We start from the raw sequence: 14,659 nt of genomic DNA, 5'->3' as shown, positions 1-14,659 counted from the left end.
TAAAGTGACCTAAACTTCACAGAGAACATGTTTCTGGTGATGAGCGCTGTGTCTGCGGGTAGGTCTGATCAGATTTTAGATTTTTATTCTGGATTTTCATCCACAGTCTCCAGACCAAAAGACAGCAGGTGAAATGTGAGACCAGGAGCATGCTTGCATCCCCAAATATTCTTTGGGTTGAATTTGTCTCCCAAGGTCAGACTGTAAACTTTAACTAACGTCTGAGAAGGAATATTCAGAGGAAACCATCGGACCTGGATTAAAAACAGAACTTGTACAGAGTTATCTAAAAAAAACACCCCCCCAAAAAAAGTGCAGAAGTCCAGAAGTGCACGTGGCTGCCAACATAACTGAGAAACAGATTTCTTTGGGTTTGTTTTGTAGTGGTGCTCTCAGTTTTGGTTTCCATCTTTCTTTTACAGAGGAGGTCGTTTGTTAACACCACCAAGTAATCTGCACACAGGCTGCAGCATCTTTTGTAATTTTTCTCAAAAGTTTAACAAATACAAGTTCAAACCAAACAATTTCAATAAAAAACAAAAAAAAATTTTTTTGGCCCTGTTGTGAGATATCGTAGGTCAGAATATACCTGTGAGGAGTGATTATTTAAGGGCGGGAATCATATCGCAATTTACTGTATTACTGATTTATGATCTGCGTAATAAACTCGCTCATGGAAATGTACAGCACACAAAACAAACAGGACTTAATGTTTTTATCAGAAAGATAGGAAAGTCCAGTTTCAGCTATCTGTACATGTGTTCCTGTGACACATGGTGATCAGCACACCTGAGGGGTCAATGCCGTGCAGCCAGTCAAAGGAACACTGTGTGAGATCTGGGCCAGCTTCTTGTTTTTCTTCTGCACAGTTATGTCATATTAATAGTGACACTAAATAAGCAATTCATTCCCTGCACAATTACAATTCCTATTTATGCATCAAATATCAGAAAACTGCAGAAACAAGTCAGGACTAAAGTGTGTTTAATGGAATAAATACAGACTGCTGCTGGCTTCAGGAGCCATTTCAAAAATCATCACTTGTAAGAATTCAATTAATAAGAATCTTTATATTCAGGGTTTTATAAACAAGCCGCGCATCATTAACACGTTTTTCAGGCATTAGTTCCAGTTTCAACATGCCTGTGACTGAACATCTACCCTTAAATCTCTCCTTAAGACTTTTTTTAAACATATTTTTCATATGTTTTTATTTCTCCTCTACCACTTTCTTCCTCACTTATATTTTTTATTTATTTTATTCATACTTACAGGTCATATTATTCTGATTGTTCTATGTTTTGATGGAAGCTTTATGCCTCATTTTAAATAGCTGTTTATCCTTATTGTATCGTTATTACTGATGGTGAGCTCTTTTATTGAATTCTATATAGAACTCTGCCTCGGCATTTTAAAAATGCTAACTAAATGAATAGTATAACAGTAATTAATTATTATTATTTACTGAAACGTGGATTCCCTCAGTTTGCAATGCCTGGTGGAGACGTGCATCAGTATGTCTCAGTGCACAGACTCCCCGTTGTTTATGTCCACTGTCACTTTTTCATACAGCATTCTCTCTAATGTGTAGATTCTCTTATTTGTTTATTCTACTTTTATCATAACTGGGGTGTAATTTACATTTTTACTGTTATTTATGCAGGTTTGTTAATTTTTGCTGTGCTTTTTATTGCATTGCTATCACATTTGACTTTTAATTGTTCTAAATGCCATCATAATTGATGTTTTATATTCCATATTTTTGTACACTTTTACTGTTTGCCTTAACTAGAAGGCACTTTCTGTGAACTTTTCCTGTTTCTGAAGGTGCTTTAAGTTTAATTCTATGTTATTGTCGTATACAGATAGTAAATGCAGTGAGTGTGCCGCTCCAGAGTCAGGTCCTTACCAAGGCCTAATCGGCTGGGGCTGGTTTCCCGGCTGCAGCCCTGGCTGCGAGGGATCCTGCTGCGCTTGTCTGCCGGAGTGGTGGAGGCTGATGCCGTGGCTCGAGGGATCCGTCCGTAGCTGCTGTGACTGAGTAGCTTACCCGGAGAGCTGGAGCGACTACCGGCTGTTAGGACAAAAAAATTAAAAATTAAAAAGGACAAACAGGAAAAAAGTGGCTGAGATAGTCCTGTAAGGACACTGCAGCCCATAAATCTGACAGATTATGATGTGTTCTTCTATTTTAGGCACAAACCCATCCCATCTTTAAAGGTGAATCACAGTGACAACACAGAGCTTCAAAGACAGGTAAATTACAGTCGTAAACCATCAAGTGACCGAGCTGTGGTAGCCACTAAAACGGCCAAGTGGGACCATCAGATTTTAGACTTTCTTTCTTTGCTTTTATTTTATTCTTGTAATGGATCTGTCTGTCTGTCCCACCCATTCACTGTTTTGTTTGTTACATGACAGGCCATCTAAAACAGGGACGCTAAACTCCACGGTTATGTGGCCCACCAGTTTTACATGGTGGCATCAATATTGAAAATCTGTGGGCCAGACCAGTGAAACTCTCCTCTCTGAGATATCTTAATATATGCTTTTTGTGACATTTTTGTTTGGTGGTGCGATGTGACTTTTCTAATGTAAAATATATGCTGTGGCTCCAAAACGTGGGGAAACACTGCTGTAGATAATGCTGAGTAAATGTGCACAATTACAGAAATATCAGGCTGTTAGTTTGTTACTGCCACATGTCTGGGTTTTTTTTGTTTTTTAGATGTGAAAGATTTCACAGATTTTCTAGAGAAACACTAAAAATATCTGAAAATGAAAAGCCTAACTATAAAATAATTACCAACAAATTAATGAATTTAAAAAAAATTCACACAGCTTTCCTCACAGAAACCATGTAGGAAGGAAACATGTGGCACACAGAAACATGTAACTTGGTCACTTGAAGGTTAAACAATCAAAAACAAAATCTACAGCTTGGACATGTGGGGTGAAGGAAGGAGGACACTTGTTCAAAGTAAATGGGAACAGACAATGCCTTCCACAGTGGAAAAATAACCCCAACAAAACCTCACAAAATTACTAATAGCTGGAAAGTGTGAGAAACATGCAGATACTGTAGGGTGACACAACGAGACTACGTGCAAAGCTTTAGAGTGGACTTCATTTATAGAACTGCGTTGAATCACTGCTGTCGTTGGCGATGTCACCGTTTGCATTCGTATTTGAAATGTCATAGTTTGAATAAACTGCAGCAGTTTAATGTCTGCGACATAGAGGAGATGACACAAGTATGGTCGTTTTCTGATCATTCACTGGAGAAAAGTGCATTGTGGGTAATGCTTATTTACCAAAATTTACCAATTTAACCTATCAAATTTACTGTCTTGCAGCTGTTTCTTAGATTTATAATGTATCACTTATTAATGCAATTTGCACTACTCTCTTGCACCAGATGAGTCTTACTTTTCTTCACCTAACTTCAATTTAAATTTGTTTTTGTTTTTTAAATCACTGTTGTATATATACCATTTTTGCATTGTCTCTTAAAGTATAAGGCCTTTAATATGCAATTAACTATGTTGTTTATTAATGTTGTATAGACTGTACTATTTTATTCGTTATCTGGCTAATGCTGTAACACAATCATTTTCCTTGTGGGATCAATAAAGTTTCTATCTATCCAACCAACCATCCATCCAGTCGCTAAAATTAAATTGGTGCAGTTTTAGACTATGATGGGCAAAGACGGTGGTTGACTGATGTTACTGACTAAACAGTGAGGATACAATGAAGATTTAACGCAATGCTATAAGACAGGTATGAAAGGTGAGGCATCTGTCTTGTGATTGGTTGAAGCTGAGGCCTTACCACTGATGGGATTGGCTGATCTTGATCCTGGGTGATGGAAGCGATAGGCAGGACAGGGTGGAGATCGAGATCAGTCAGAATGAGACAGAAGGGGTTATGTTCATTGATTTGTTCCCAGCATGCACTCTGGGTGGCTGTGGACATGTTAGCTGTGAGCTCACAGATCTAAGCAACGTACAAAGATAACACAACACACACAAAAGCAACAAAGCGTGCATGTATGGAGGCACACATAAACAAAAACACAAGACTGCACAGAAGAAACACATGTCGAGGGGATGTTAAAGCAGCACACAACAATGAACGTTCAGCGCAGGCTTTGCAGCTTTGTAAAGCCGGATGTGCAAAAGCTGGTTAAACAGCTTCATGCTCACATTTCACTCTAACATCGCTATTTAAGCATGTGCATGAGGTGTCTATACATACGCTGGGACTGTGAGACCACTTTGGCCCGACTTCGCCCCCTGCTGTCCACCACTGAAGAAGAGCTGGCTCCGCCAACGCTGCCCGAGCTCTGTCTCCTTGTGCGAACGCGACCTGGATGAAAAGAAAAAGGGAGAAAGAGCAAGAGGGGGGGTAGAAGGTTTAATAGATGGGAGTGACTGCGGTTCAACCCAGCCCTGGACAGAGACGCTGGAGAAGAAGAAGTCTGAGGAAACAGAATGAAGCAGACCTGGATGAGGAGACAGAGCTGCTCTGAAAACATGAAGGGGAAACAGACACACCTGGCTTTGTTAGTGTTCACAAATAGTTCTCAGTGTTTCTTGTGACCCGCCAGACAGGAAAGGCATTCCTGAATCTGTAACTCGTGCTATTCAGAAAAGGACTTTTTAAAGACCATACATTGAGATAATTCCAATGTTTCATTAAAAATTAACTTAAAAAGTAATTTTTTTTAAGGTAAACTCTGTGTTCATATGTAAAGAAGGGAAATAAGAAAGATCTCTAAGTTCCCTCGCCCACCCAATCAGTAGATAGTCATCGTCCATGAGCCTCATTCTGCTGAATGTCTACCTGCTGTCTTAGTGTTGCCTCGTGGTTCTCATAGGAAATCAATGGATTATTGGGTTTATTTCTATAATATTGTAGGGTATCTATGTTGCTTTGATTTTTGCTCTGAAAAAGGGTGTCTTGGGTTTGGAAATGACGTGTTCAGCAGTTTAGTGCATGGCCGCATGTCACTGGAGTGTATTGTGGTGATCGTCAAAGGTTATTTGCTTTGCCTGTTTAGTAATTCCTTGCATTACTTTTCAGTTCTAGAGTTTGGATTCAAAACAATTCTGTGTAATTACAATAAGCTTCCTTCATTCATGGTAAGAAGTGCTGTCACTGTCATCTGTCCATGCAGGCCAACCGAGCTACAAAGCAGCTTTGACAGAGTATGGTAATCAATAACTGGTGTTTTAATTTAATGTGCGTGTTGTATTTTCTCAAGTTTCTAGAGTCCATTGAACATGGATTCTCTTCTATGGTTGTTTATGGTCTCGGTCTTTGATTTCAAGTCTTAATGAATCAAACCTGATGTTCATTTTGGAAATTATTGTCCCATTAGAGTCAAAAAGGACCTTAAAGTATGAGATGTCTTAAGGCAGGACTACCTTGTGATTGACATGTTCCTCTTGTCCCAGCATGGAGTGTCTCAGTCAGATCCACCCCTTGACCAAAACACTAAGCTAGGCTCAAGGCTGAAAATCCCTACCTGACATGAAGTCTCGGATTAACTTATGCAAGCAAAGCTAACCACTTCCTTTTTACCCTAACAGAAACCACAAGAAATATCTTCAGACTTTTTGACCGAGACTTAAAGATAAACAAACACTGAACATCTTTCAGAGCTGCTCTGTGGCTGAAGAAGATTGTATAACTGTAAAGAGTACTCTGATATTTTAAACATGTACACCTTGTTACATCACATATTCTACACAATAATTAAAATGCATTCTGCACTTTTAGACAACATCATAAACCTTCATAATTCCAACCAAGAAGAACTGATAAACTGGAGGCAAAAAGGTTACAATCAGTTCGGCTTTAATTATCATAACCTTCTCAGGTCTAAGTCCTCAGCAATGATAAGTAACCCTAACTGCCACCTTTGGATTTTCCCACATGCTCTCTACGGTCTTGGGAATTGGGGACAAAACAAACATTCAAACTTATATGCAACAAAAATTATTTGCATTGCTGAAAGCTAAAAGGGTAACTGAAAATCCATCCTGCAGGGCATTTGTGGAAGAAAAGCTAAAATATCTTTCTATCCTAACGTTTTATTTTCTGCAGATCTTTTTGCTTTTGATACAAATGTATTTCTGCGATAAAGGTTTTCATCCTCTCACCTCTACAGCCCTGTTATAAAGTGCGAGGTGCAATAAAAGTGAAGACAGCGGCAACCGCCCAGTCTGCAGGTTCACTGAACGATTGTACGATAAGTTATGGGCAAAAGCCAACTCAGCAAGAACATCTAAAGTGTGCTCTTATGCAACACGTCAAGAATAGCACTTGAAAACTGGCGACAATGATAACAGGGATTATACAACATGCTAAAAATAAATCCCCTTGAGGCGTATAGGAAGTGATTAGACTGTGTGCGTTATCTCTTCATATATTCATCGAGACTTACAGCAGATCATAAAAAACCTTATCTGATCGGCCATTCAAACTCATCTACACTAATGACACCACTCAGGTTTTCTGTGGAAAATCACAGAGTGGATTGGATTTTTCTGACTGTTCCTTCCTCTCACAGTTTGCATTTCTTGATCCATGGAAGAAGGCTGAGCTTCTTTATTACACAGTTTCAGGCATTGTACTAGACCGCTGCTGGTACAGTGAGCATCAGTGCACGTCCACCTGCGGCTGCAGGCTCAGTAACAGAACTTCACTCGCTCTCCTACCTGCAGAGCGAGGGCTGCAGAGGCTGACTGCAGCTCTCATTACGTCTCACACTTGGCACGACATTACAGAGCAGCCGTTGTTTACAGCCACATTTTGGTTTTTATCATTACAGCTCTGACACAATTTAAATGGGTGTAACACTGACTGACTAGCTGAAGCTACTGCCTGTTGATAATGCGTTTCCTTAACTCGAAAACTAGGTCCGCTAGTATTAGAATTAAACTGCAGTTCCCTTTAATGACACCTTTTTAAAAAACGTGCCTGCTTAAACTGTATTAAGGCTTAATGTTTGCATTATTAGGGGTGTGCCTGATTTTTTTAAATGGAAGTGTCTGACTAAAACAAGACATATGAAAATTCTAGGACTTTATCTGGATATTATTGAGCACCAGTTTGTGTCTGTGTTACACTTGTATACAGTCTGCAGATGCGTCTTGATAAAGTTACCTGAAAAGTTCAAGCGTGATCAGATGTGTGCCTTGTGTCTTATTCCCATTACTGTGGACGTTTGTCCTTGGTCTGTCTTTCAGTTTACTGCCTGAAGGTTGCTTTTACTTCCCTCCTTTTCCTTCCATCCTTTCATTCGATGTGTTTTTTTCCTGTGATCTATTTTTTGAAGTCATCAGAATCTAAGTTAGTTTTTAGTTTGTGTCTTTTTTCATTAGCGTTAAACAACACGAGGACACTTCAAAGAGACCCCAAACCTATGAGTGGCACTGGAGGTAGCAACACCGTGACAGGAAATCAAACTGTGGACCCATTTAGTGCATGCCACCCTGCAGCACACCATGAGAACCTTTTCTGTAGAGTATGATACAGTAACAGTGGATTCAACTGCTGTTCAAATTAGACAGCTGATGGATACATTTGGGTCATTCCATAAAAAAAGAAAATCAACCACATCAGAAAAGACCTGAAGCCTCAAAATCAACAGATTTTTTTTTTGTACATTAACTTCAGTATATTGAGTGAAGCCTTCATACTATGACTATTTTCTCAGTTACTGACCCTCAAAGTGCATTTTTGATTCCTCATAACTTCACAAATATAAGATTTTCCACATGAGTAAGCTCCAACTTTACTTATGTACTCTGATGGTCTGTAACGCTGAGAATATTCAAAGTATGGAGGTAAAATTTAGCGTGGTGAAGTTATTGTAGAAAAATGTGAGGGAGTCAGGTGGTAGCCGCTGATTGATTTTTCATGCAGTGACCCGTTTGTTAGGGTTACAGTCAGAAGGAGGAAATCCATGCAGACAGTCCATGCAGAGGTCCACAAAACTAGAAAGACTACTTAGAAGGGATAAAGAGAGGAAAAGAGAGCACAGATGAAGAGGAAATGTAAACATTGTGACATCTGACAAAAGAGAAACACTCATACACACAGTTCTTACCATCACTTTTACCAGGAGTGCCATCTATGGGGCATTTAAGAAAGGCGGTGCAGCAAAGAGTGGGAGGAGAGGCACAGAGGAAGTCATTAGTAGCAATTGAAGCAGCAACAGGCATGAGTGGGTGAGCAAGGGGCCTCATCGTAATTAGTTAGGGTCATTATGGAGCCATAGGGACTCATTGGAGGAGAACAAAGCAGGGAGAGAAGTTTGTGCATGGGGAAAAGATTACACAAAATATCTCATCTATTGGGAGGGAGTGGCTTAAACTTCTCGCATTAGCTTAAACAGGCGGCCATCACAGCAGGGGGCCACTCAGCCTCAACCAATCAATTTGTGTAAAGTGTCAGTGGAGGACTTAAACAGTTCCTGTTGACAGAACAGTCTAATGGCAACATCAGCAGTTATTAATATTCCCGGGCAGCTCCATAAAAGCCACTGATTACAGGAGAAATGCTTCAATAGCTCAAGATGACAGGAGAGACTAATCTGTTTATTTGGGACTTTTGCTAAACTGCTGCTTTAGTAGTTCTTACTGTAACATGGAAGAGGCTCAGTTTGCCCCTCAGCTACTTGAGCTGCTCTTCTAAACATCATGGCGCCCAGGAAATGCGACTAGTGTCATATTCACCCAACGGCGGGTGGAAATTATGGGGTCAGAGGGGTCACCTTCTTCTAGGGAAAACAGTGTTCTCCTCATTTAACCCTTCTAACTGTAAAATAGAGATGAACTGATTGATCACCCTCAGAAAAACCTATAGCCTTGCTGCTCATCTGTCCAGAAATCTAAGTACCGGTCAGGGGAATGGCATTAACTGTACATTAAATTTAAAAATGACTGTAGTTCAGGATTTTTTATAAAATATCTAGTGGTTTTTCAATGTGTAATTATAGAGTCAGAGTGAGTGATACGAGGCAGATCATTTTTATTAGTACAAGAAATCTATGTTCAAAGACAGAGGCTTCTGAAATGTGGTGAAGCTCTGTAACACATGACAAAAATAATCATATGATGAAACTGAACTCCTGTAATGAAAAACCAGACCTAATTGTAATCAATGCATCTCGATTGTACGATATTGAATAAAATAATGAAAGGCACTGTGTACTGATAAGACTCCTTCACTCTGCAAACTTAAACGAAGGATCTGCAAGACTTCCTCTGTTTACTCTGTGTTGTTTGTTCACTGGGTGAATCCTATGGTTTGTTACTGGGGAGCTATCTGTCCTCGTGCACGTTTACGGAGAGCGAAATGTTTCATTTTGAGAAATAAGAGTGTGAGCAACATGTGCTGAATACCAGAAAGTGGTCTTCCTTTTTGGTTTGAGCGGGTTAGAAGGAGGAGAGTGATCAGTTACCTAAAGAGGCGTAGGACCCTGGTGGAAGAGCAGCTGCAGAGCTGAACGGCGAGGAGGCGGGAACAGTGGACAGACGAGACTTGGCGCTGGAGGCGGCGTTTACGTCGATGTCACTGCGGGAGCGTTGGAGGGATCCTGGAGTGGACGGCACCCTGGATCCCACAAGCTTACCTGTGGCAACACAGAGATGTTACTGTATCATGGCTACCTTATGATGCTTTTACATTTTCCAGTTTCAGGATCCATTTTCTACACTCAGATGGAAGCATGGCTGAACTTCGAAAGCACTTAAACTGAGTTTAAAAGCCAGATTCTGACATCTTTGTTGAATTCTTGTACTCCTTTTAAATCCGTTTTAATTCTTGTGCAAAAAGCTCTGTACTAGCTGTTGTAAAACACTCTGCAACCAACTGTGAACTAAATGTTCTTCTTGCTTTCTTTAGGTTTAATTTCCACTCCATGCCAACTGCCAGATTCTGCACGCATATGTTTTTACAGCACTACATGCATGTTGCACCTAAATAACTTTAATTTTAATTTAAGCTGGTTATGTAGTAGAGGAGGACAGAACAGACAGTTACTAATCAGTACAGAAACATAAAAAACCAGACTATAAGTCGACTTTCAAGGCAGAACAATGTAAATGTAATGTTGGTTGGGGTGGGCATCTACAATAAACCCTTCTGCTGAAATACTGCCACCTTGTGGTGACAGTTTTCAACTGTTTATTTTACTGCTGCAACGTGACTTCCACCATAAATTGAGGTGAATTTAACACACTTAACACAGCTCCGTAATTTAGATGTTTTTCTCTCAACTTGTGCAATCTTTCAGTCTGAGGCATCTTGTATTGATCCTCTAACACCCCATCATCTCTCCACCATCAAGCTCCCCGATTTTAAATCTCAGGAGTTCTTAATCAGCTTGGTCCAGGGGAAATGATAACGTGAAGTGACACAGTGCATGCGACTCAAAATGGAAATGTTCAGTGTATGCATCACTACTGAAACCCAAAGATGATCAGTCTCACTGATCTAAACATAAATCTGTTAAGAGCCAGGGTTCATCATAACCAATGCTCCAATGGGCCACGGCCAGTAAACAGGTTGGGCAGGTTGAATGGCCAACTGCTGGCTTGTCTACTTCAGTGGTCTTTTCACCTCAATAATAGAACGTTTTTTAAGTTATCATTGGCCTGCTTTCATTTTGAAGGAAATCGTTGCTGCAAGACATCATTGTGAGTGCTTTATTTATATTTGTGACTAAAAACAGATGCATTCAGACTGCAGTCAAAGTATTTAATATTCAGCCGCTACAAAAAGGTTGATTTCAGGAGGACCTTCGTCTCTGATGCAGAAATCCTGCTCGCTGGATACACCTCAATCCTCCAATCAGAGTCCTTTTATCAGAGCACCTGATTGATGAGTTTAAAGGTTAAGAGAAGTTTATTTACTGCTGCTTCACCAACCACTCCTTTGTTACCATAGAGAGAGAGAGTGAAGCTGAAGACGTGGATTTCCGCTGCAGAATACTGCTTGTTCACCACTCAAAATATTGAATCAATAAATAATTCCAGCTCTTTAACCTGTGACCTCAGGAATCTGTGCTTTTTGTGAAGCTTTCGATTTGTCTGAAGCCTTTATGCAAACTTTATATCCTTTCCACGCTGACGAATCGAATAAAAAGATACTTACTTCTCGTCATGCTTCCTCCAATCACGCTCTTCACAGACAGTGGCCGGCTGGGGGAAGAAAAAAAGACACTTTTTAGAATTTATGTGTATCACAACCTAAGACTCATGATTTATAAAATTAAAATGCGTGGACTCCACTTTGGCGCTATCAAATTCAGGTTCTAGTAAAAGCTTTGACTCATCAGCATCTAAACTGGGATAACCCCAAAGGACAAATGAGTTCAGACTGGAGACCACTGCAGCTGCAGGTCTGATGGGCCGAGCATGAGGTCATTACCCAAGTGCGCTCCACAGGGAGTCTACAAACGGGATTAATGATGGCGATTGATTCACCCACCCGCTGCACATCTGACAGTAATTACCAACATCTTTATCACCATATTCAAAACAGCAGATGCATTAGTGGTTTCATATCACTCAGTGAAATCCAATATGTGTGCTCAAGCTTTGAGGATGCAGGGACACGAGTGCTTCCAGCAGGAGGAGGAGAGTAGGAGCCAAAGAGCAGCGCGGTTCTTACTTCAGACTCTCCTGCGAAGACGACGAGGACCGGTCTGACTGGGGCAGAGACACGATGCTGTCTGAGCTCTTCAGGTGAGACTGGAGGGCCTTCTGATAGGTGGCCTCCAGCGCCTGGAAAAGATGTTCTGCCTCCCGGCTGTAGTGGCCGTGAAAGCCCCAGTAGCACCTACAGGGTGGAAAAAAAGAGAAGAGGCAGTGTAGTGAAAAACAAAAAAACAAACTAAACTTTCTCATTGAATTTTAAGACAGGACACTTACTTTCTAGCGATGGATCTGGCTTCAGAGTCAGCATCGTGGATTCCTTTCTTGATGGTCTCAGTGAGAACTGCCACGTGCCTGGGATAGTAAGGAAACATTGCAAGGAGAAACGGTTAAGACAGAAACGAGCAGTACTGATGATGTGGAGCACAAACAGCTCTCAGGGGAGTTCCTCGTTCCTCTCCTCTCTCCTAGAGTTTGAATCCTCTGCTGATCCACAGGGAATGTAGCCACCCGTGGGGCTTTTCACTCGCTTTTTAAAGTCCCCGCTGCGGTTGCCATGGTTACATATAGGGCAAGCAGGCCCCTTGATGATGATGATGATGATGATGGCTCGCTCAGGAGTCATCAATTTAACGGGTCTCATCAGTGGCTCAGCGAGCCAGCTCAGCTAACTGCAAATGCTCAACAACCTAAATGTCATCATGAGAGAGTAGAAGAAGAAGCTGCATGCACGTCTGCGCCTCAGCAGAATGCACGCACACACACACACACACACACACACAAACACACTCTCCTATATAGTATGCTTCCAGGAGGAAACAGCAGACTAGCTCACCTTTCCAGTGTATTGGTGTGCCACTCCTGCAGCATGAGGTCGAGAAACTCGTAACAGCGTCTGGAAAGAAATTAAAGTTTATATGAATACGTCTTTAACCTTTTACACCTTATACTTTTTTACACCTTTGGTCACTGAGATTCGAACCTGTCTGACATTTTTAGTAAATGCACCTATGGTATTTATTTGTAAATTCTACATCACCCCGTTCTCGAGTTAATACATTCACAAAGTTAGGTGTCCATGCCACCCACCCGGAGGGGTAACAACAATACCCCGACAGCCCTTTAGGGCTGAGGAGTAAAATGTATAACTGCAAAGTAATTCAGAGTATTTATTCATTCATTATTCATTTCACTGGATTTAAAGTAAACAATAACCTTTCTGTGGCTGAAGCTCCGACTTAAACATGAACTCTCATGCCCTCAAAAATTATCTAAAAAAAACCCAGCGGCATTAATGACTGCATTATGTGTATATATATATATATATATATATATATATATATATATATATATATACACACACACACACACACACACACACACACACACACATATATACATACATATTAGGGGTGCAACGATATTCGTATCGATATTGAACCGTTCGATACAGTGCTTTCGGTTCGGTACGCATATGTATCGAACAATACAACATTTGGAATTTCTTTTGTCAATTTTCCTTCTGACGATGCTGTCTGTGTTGAGCGCTCAGTGAATCTGTGTTCGACTACTCCGCCTAGGCTGCACTGTCGAGCGCAGATCCACTGAGCGCTCAACACAGACAGCATAGTCAGAAGGAAGAGCGCAGGGCACCTCCCCCACCCTCATTCAGATCTGGCTTTTGGAATTATTTTGGTTTTCATGTGACGTATGACCCTGAAGGTAAGCGAGTCATGGACTAAAGTAAAACAGTATGTTGGATGTGCCATGCAATGCTCAATTACATTGGTGTGAACTAGTGTGCTAGCACAGTTAGCTCGTTAACGTGTTGGCCGTCTAGCCCCATGCACAGAGCGATCGGCGGTAGCTCGTTAACGGAGATTTGCCGTGTTGTGGCGTTAAGGTCATTTCAACGAGATTAACCTGAAAGCACTAGTGGGAACACGACGAATATGACTGCACATTTACGCCGACATCATCCTAGTGCAAAGACAAGTGGAAGCAGACAAAAAAAAGCAAGCATGCTACTAACTTTAGCAGAGTCATTTAGACAGCTGTTAGCACATGATTCTCCTTATGCTGCTGAGAATATAGCCCAGAAGAAGCGGATAGTATAGCTTTTATTTTGGAAAGAGCCATTTCTCTGTAATAAACTCTCTTTTCCAAAGATGAGTGATTCCTCAATCAGATACAGGGCTTGCAATATCGCTAGCCCGACGTCCCGGAGCTAGCGATTTTTTCAGTCGGGCTACCAAAATCTATCTCTTCCCTGCCCGTCGGGCTATTGTAGGAAAAATATATGTCAATGCTTTTGCATTCTTTCAGAAATGTAGCTGGGTAATTATGTCATTGGCATCGGTGAGCCACTGTCAATATGTGACATATTGAAGTCGCGTTTGAATTTGCGCTTGTTTTTTTGCTTTCACTTTGCAATCGTGTGAACTGTGTATAGAGAGCGACAGCACTGATCTGTGAGTGATGATAATTTGTGCACCAATTCCTCTGACATCGTCTTATTAATCGTTAGCTTACTATGCAAACATGACAAGTGAAATCTCCCGCAGCTTAAACATGTGAGAGGTTGATCGCGCAGAGAATCGCTGAGCTTATGTGAGTGCGCGTGTAAAAGCATTTCAGTTCTGCTGAGCCAAATAAGACAGGTCAGGGTGAAGAAGTGACAGCCAAAGAAAAGCTTACCACAAAACGGAGAAGTTATGACAAATCAGACTATAAGGCAAAAAGAAAGTGCAGCTTTATGGTTTCATGGACAAAAGAATTTCTGTGGCTGCAATATGACGAGCTAAATAACCAGGGCTGCACATAAGTGGTCCGCAGGTGCGCATTCGCTGTCAAAATAAAAAACACGCACAAGGGTTAGGGTTAAATTTAAAAACTGTACTTTTGAGTTAAAATATATATTTATAATTTTAATAAATGACAAATTAAAAATGCATGAACATTTTTTTGTATCGAAAAAATATCGA

At 40.8% G+C, this 14,659-nt stretch overlaps 1 protein-coding gene across 1 annotated transcript in view; it reads right to left on the bottom strand.

Moving 5' to 3' along the window:
- clasp1a (cytoplasmic linker associated protein 1a) overlaps positions 1 to 14,659 on the bottom strand; it is a 95,719-nt gene that overhangs the window by 28,258 nt on the left and 52,802 nt on the right. The window contains exons 15-23 of the mRNA XM_085434420.1: positions 12,511 to 12,570; positions 11,952 to 12,029; positions 11,692 to 11,859; positions 11,173 to 11,219; positions 9,479 to 9,649; positions 8,123 to 8,146; positions 4,261 to 4,371; positions 3,835 to 3,861; positions 1,910 to 2,074 (exon numbers count right to left, since the gene is read on the bottom strand). Of these exons, the coding sequence (XP_085290546.1) occupies positions 1,910 to 2,074; positions 3,835 to 3,861; positions 4,261 to 4,371; positions 8,123 to 8,146; positions 9,479 to 9,649; positions 11,173 to 11,219; positions 11,692 to 11,859; positions 11,952 to 12,029; positions 12,511 to 12,570 (851 nt within the window). The remainder of the gene's footprint in view (positions 1 to 1,909; positions 2,075 to 3,834; positions 3,862 to 4,260; positions 4,372 to 8,122; positions 8,147 to 9,478; positions 9,650 to 11,172; positions 11,220 to 11,691; positions 11,860 to 11,951; positions 12,030 to 12,510; positions 12,571 to 14,659) is intronic.

This window comes from Copadichromis virginalis, linkage group LG16, assembly GCF_057382275.1.
Source record: "Copadichromis virginalis isolate Kocher_CV1m ecotype Utaka linkage group LG16, C_Virginalis_male_GT1.1, whole genome shotgun sequence".
NCBI classification, from domain to species: Eukaryota; Metazoa; Chordata; class Actinopteri; order Cichliformes; family Cichlidae; genus Copadichromis; species Copadichromis virginalis.
The sequence above is the reverse complement of the archived record's forward strand: the minus strand, read 5'-3'. Positions and strand labels throughout refer to the sequence as shown.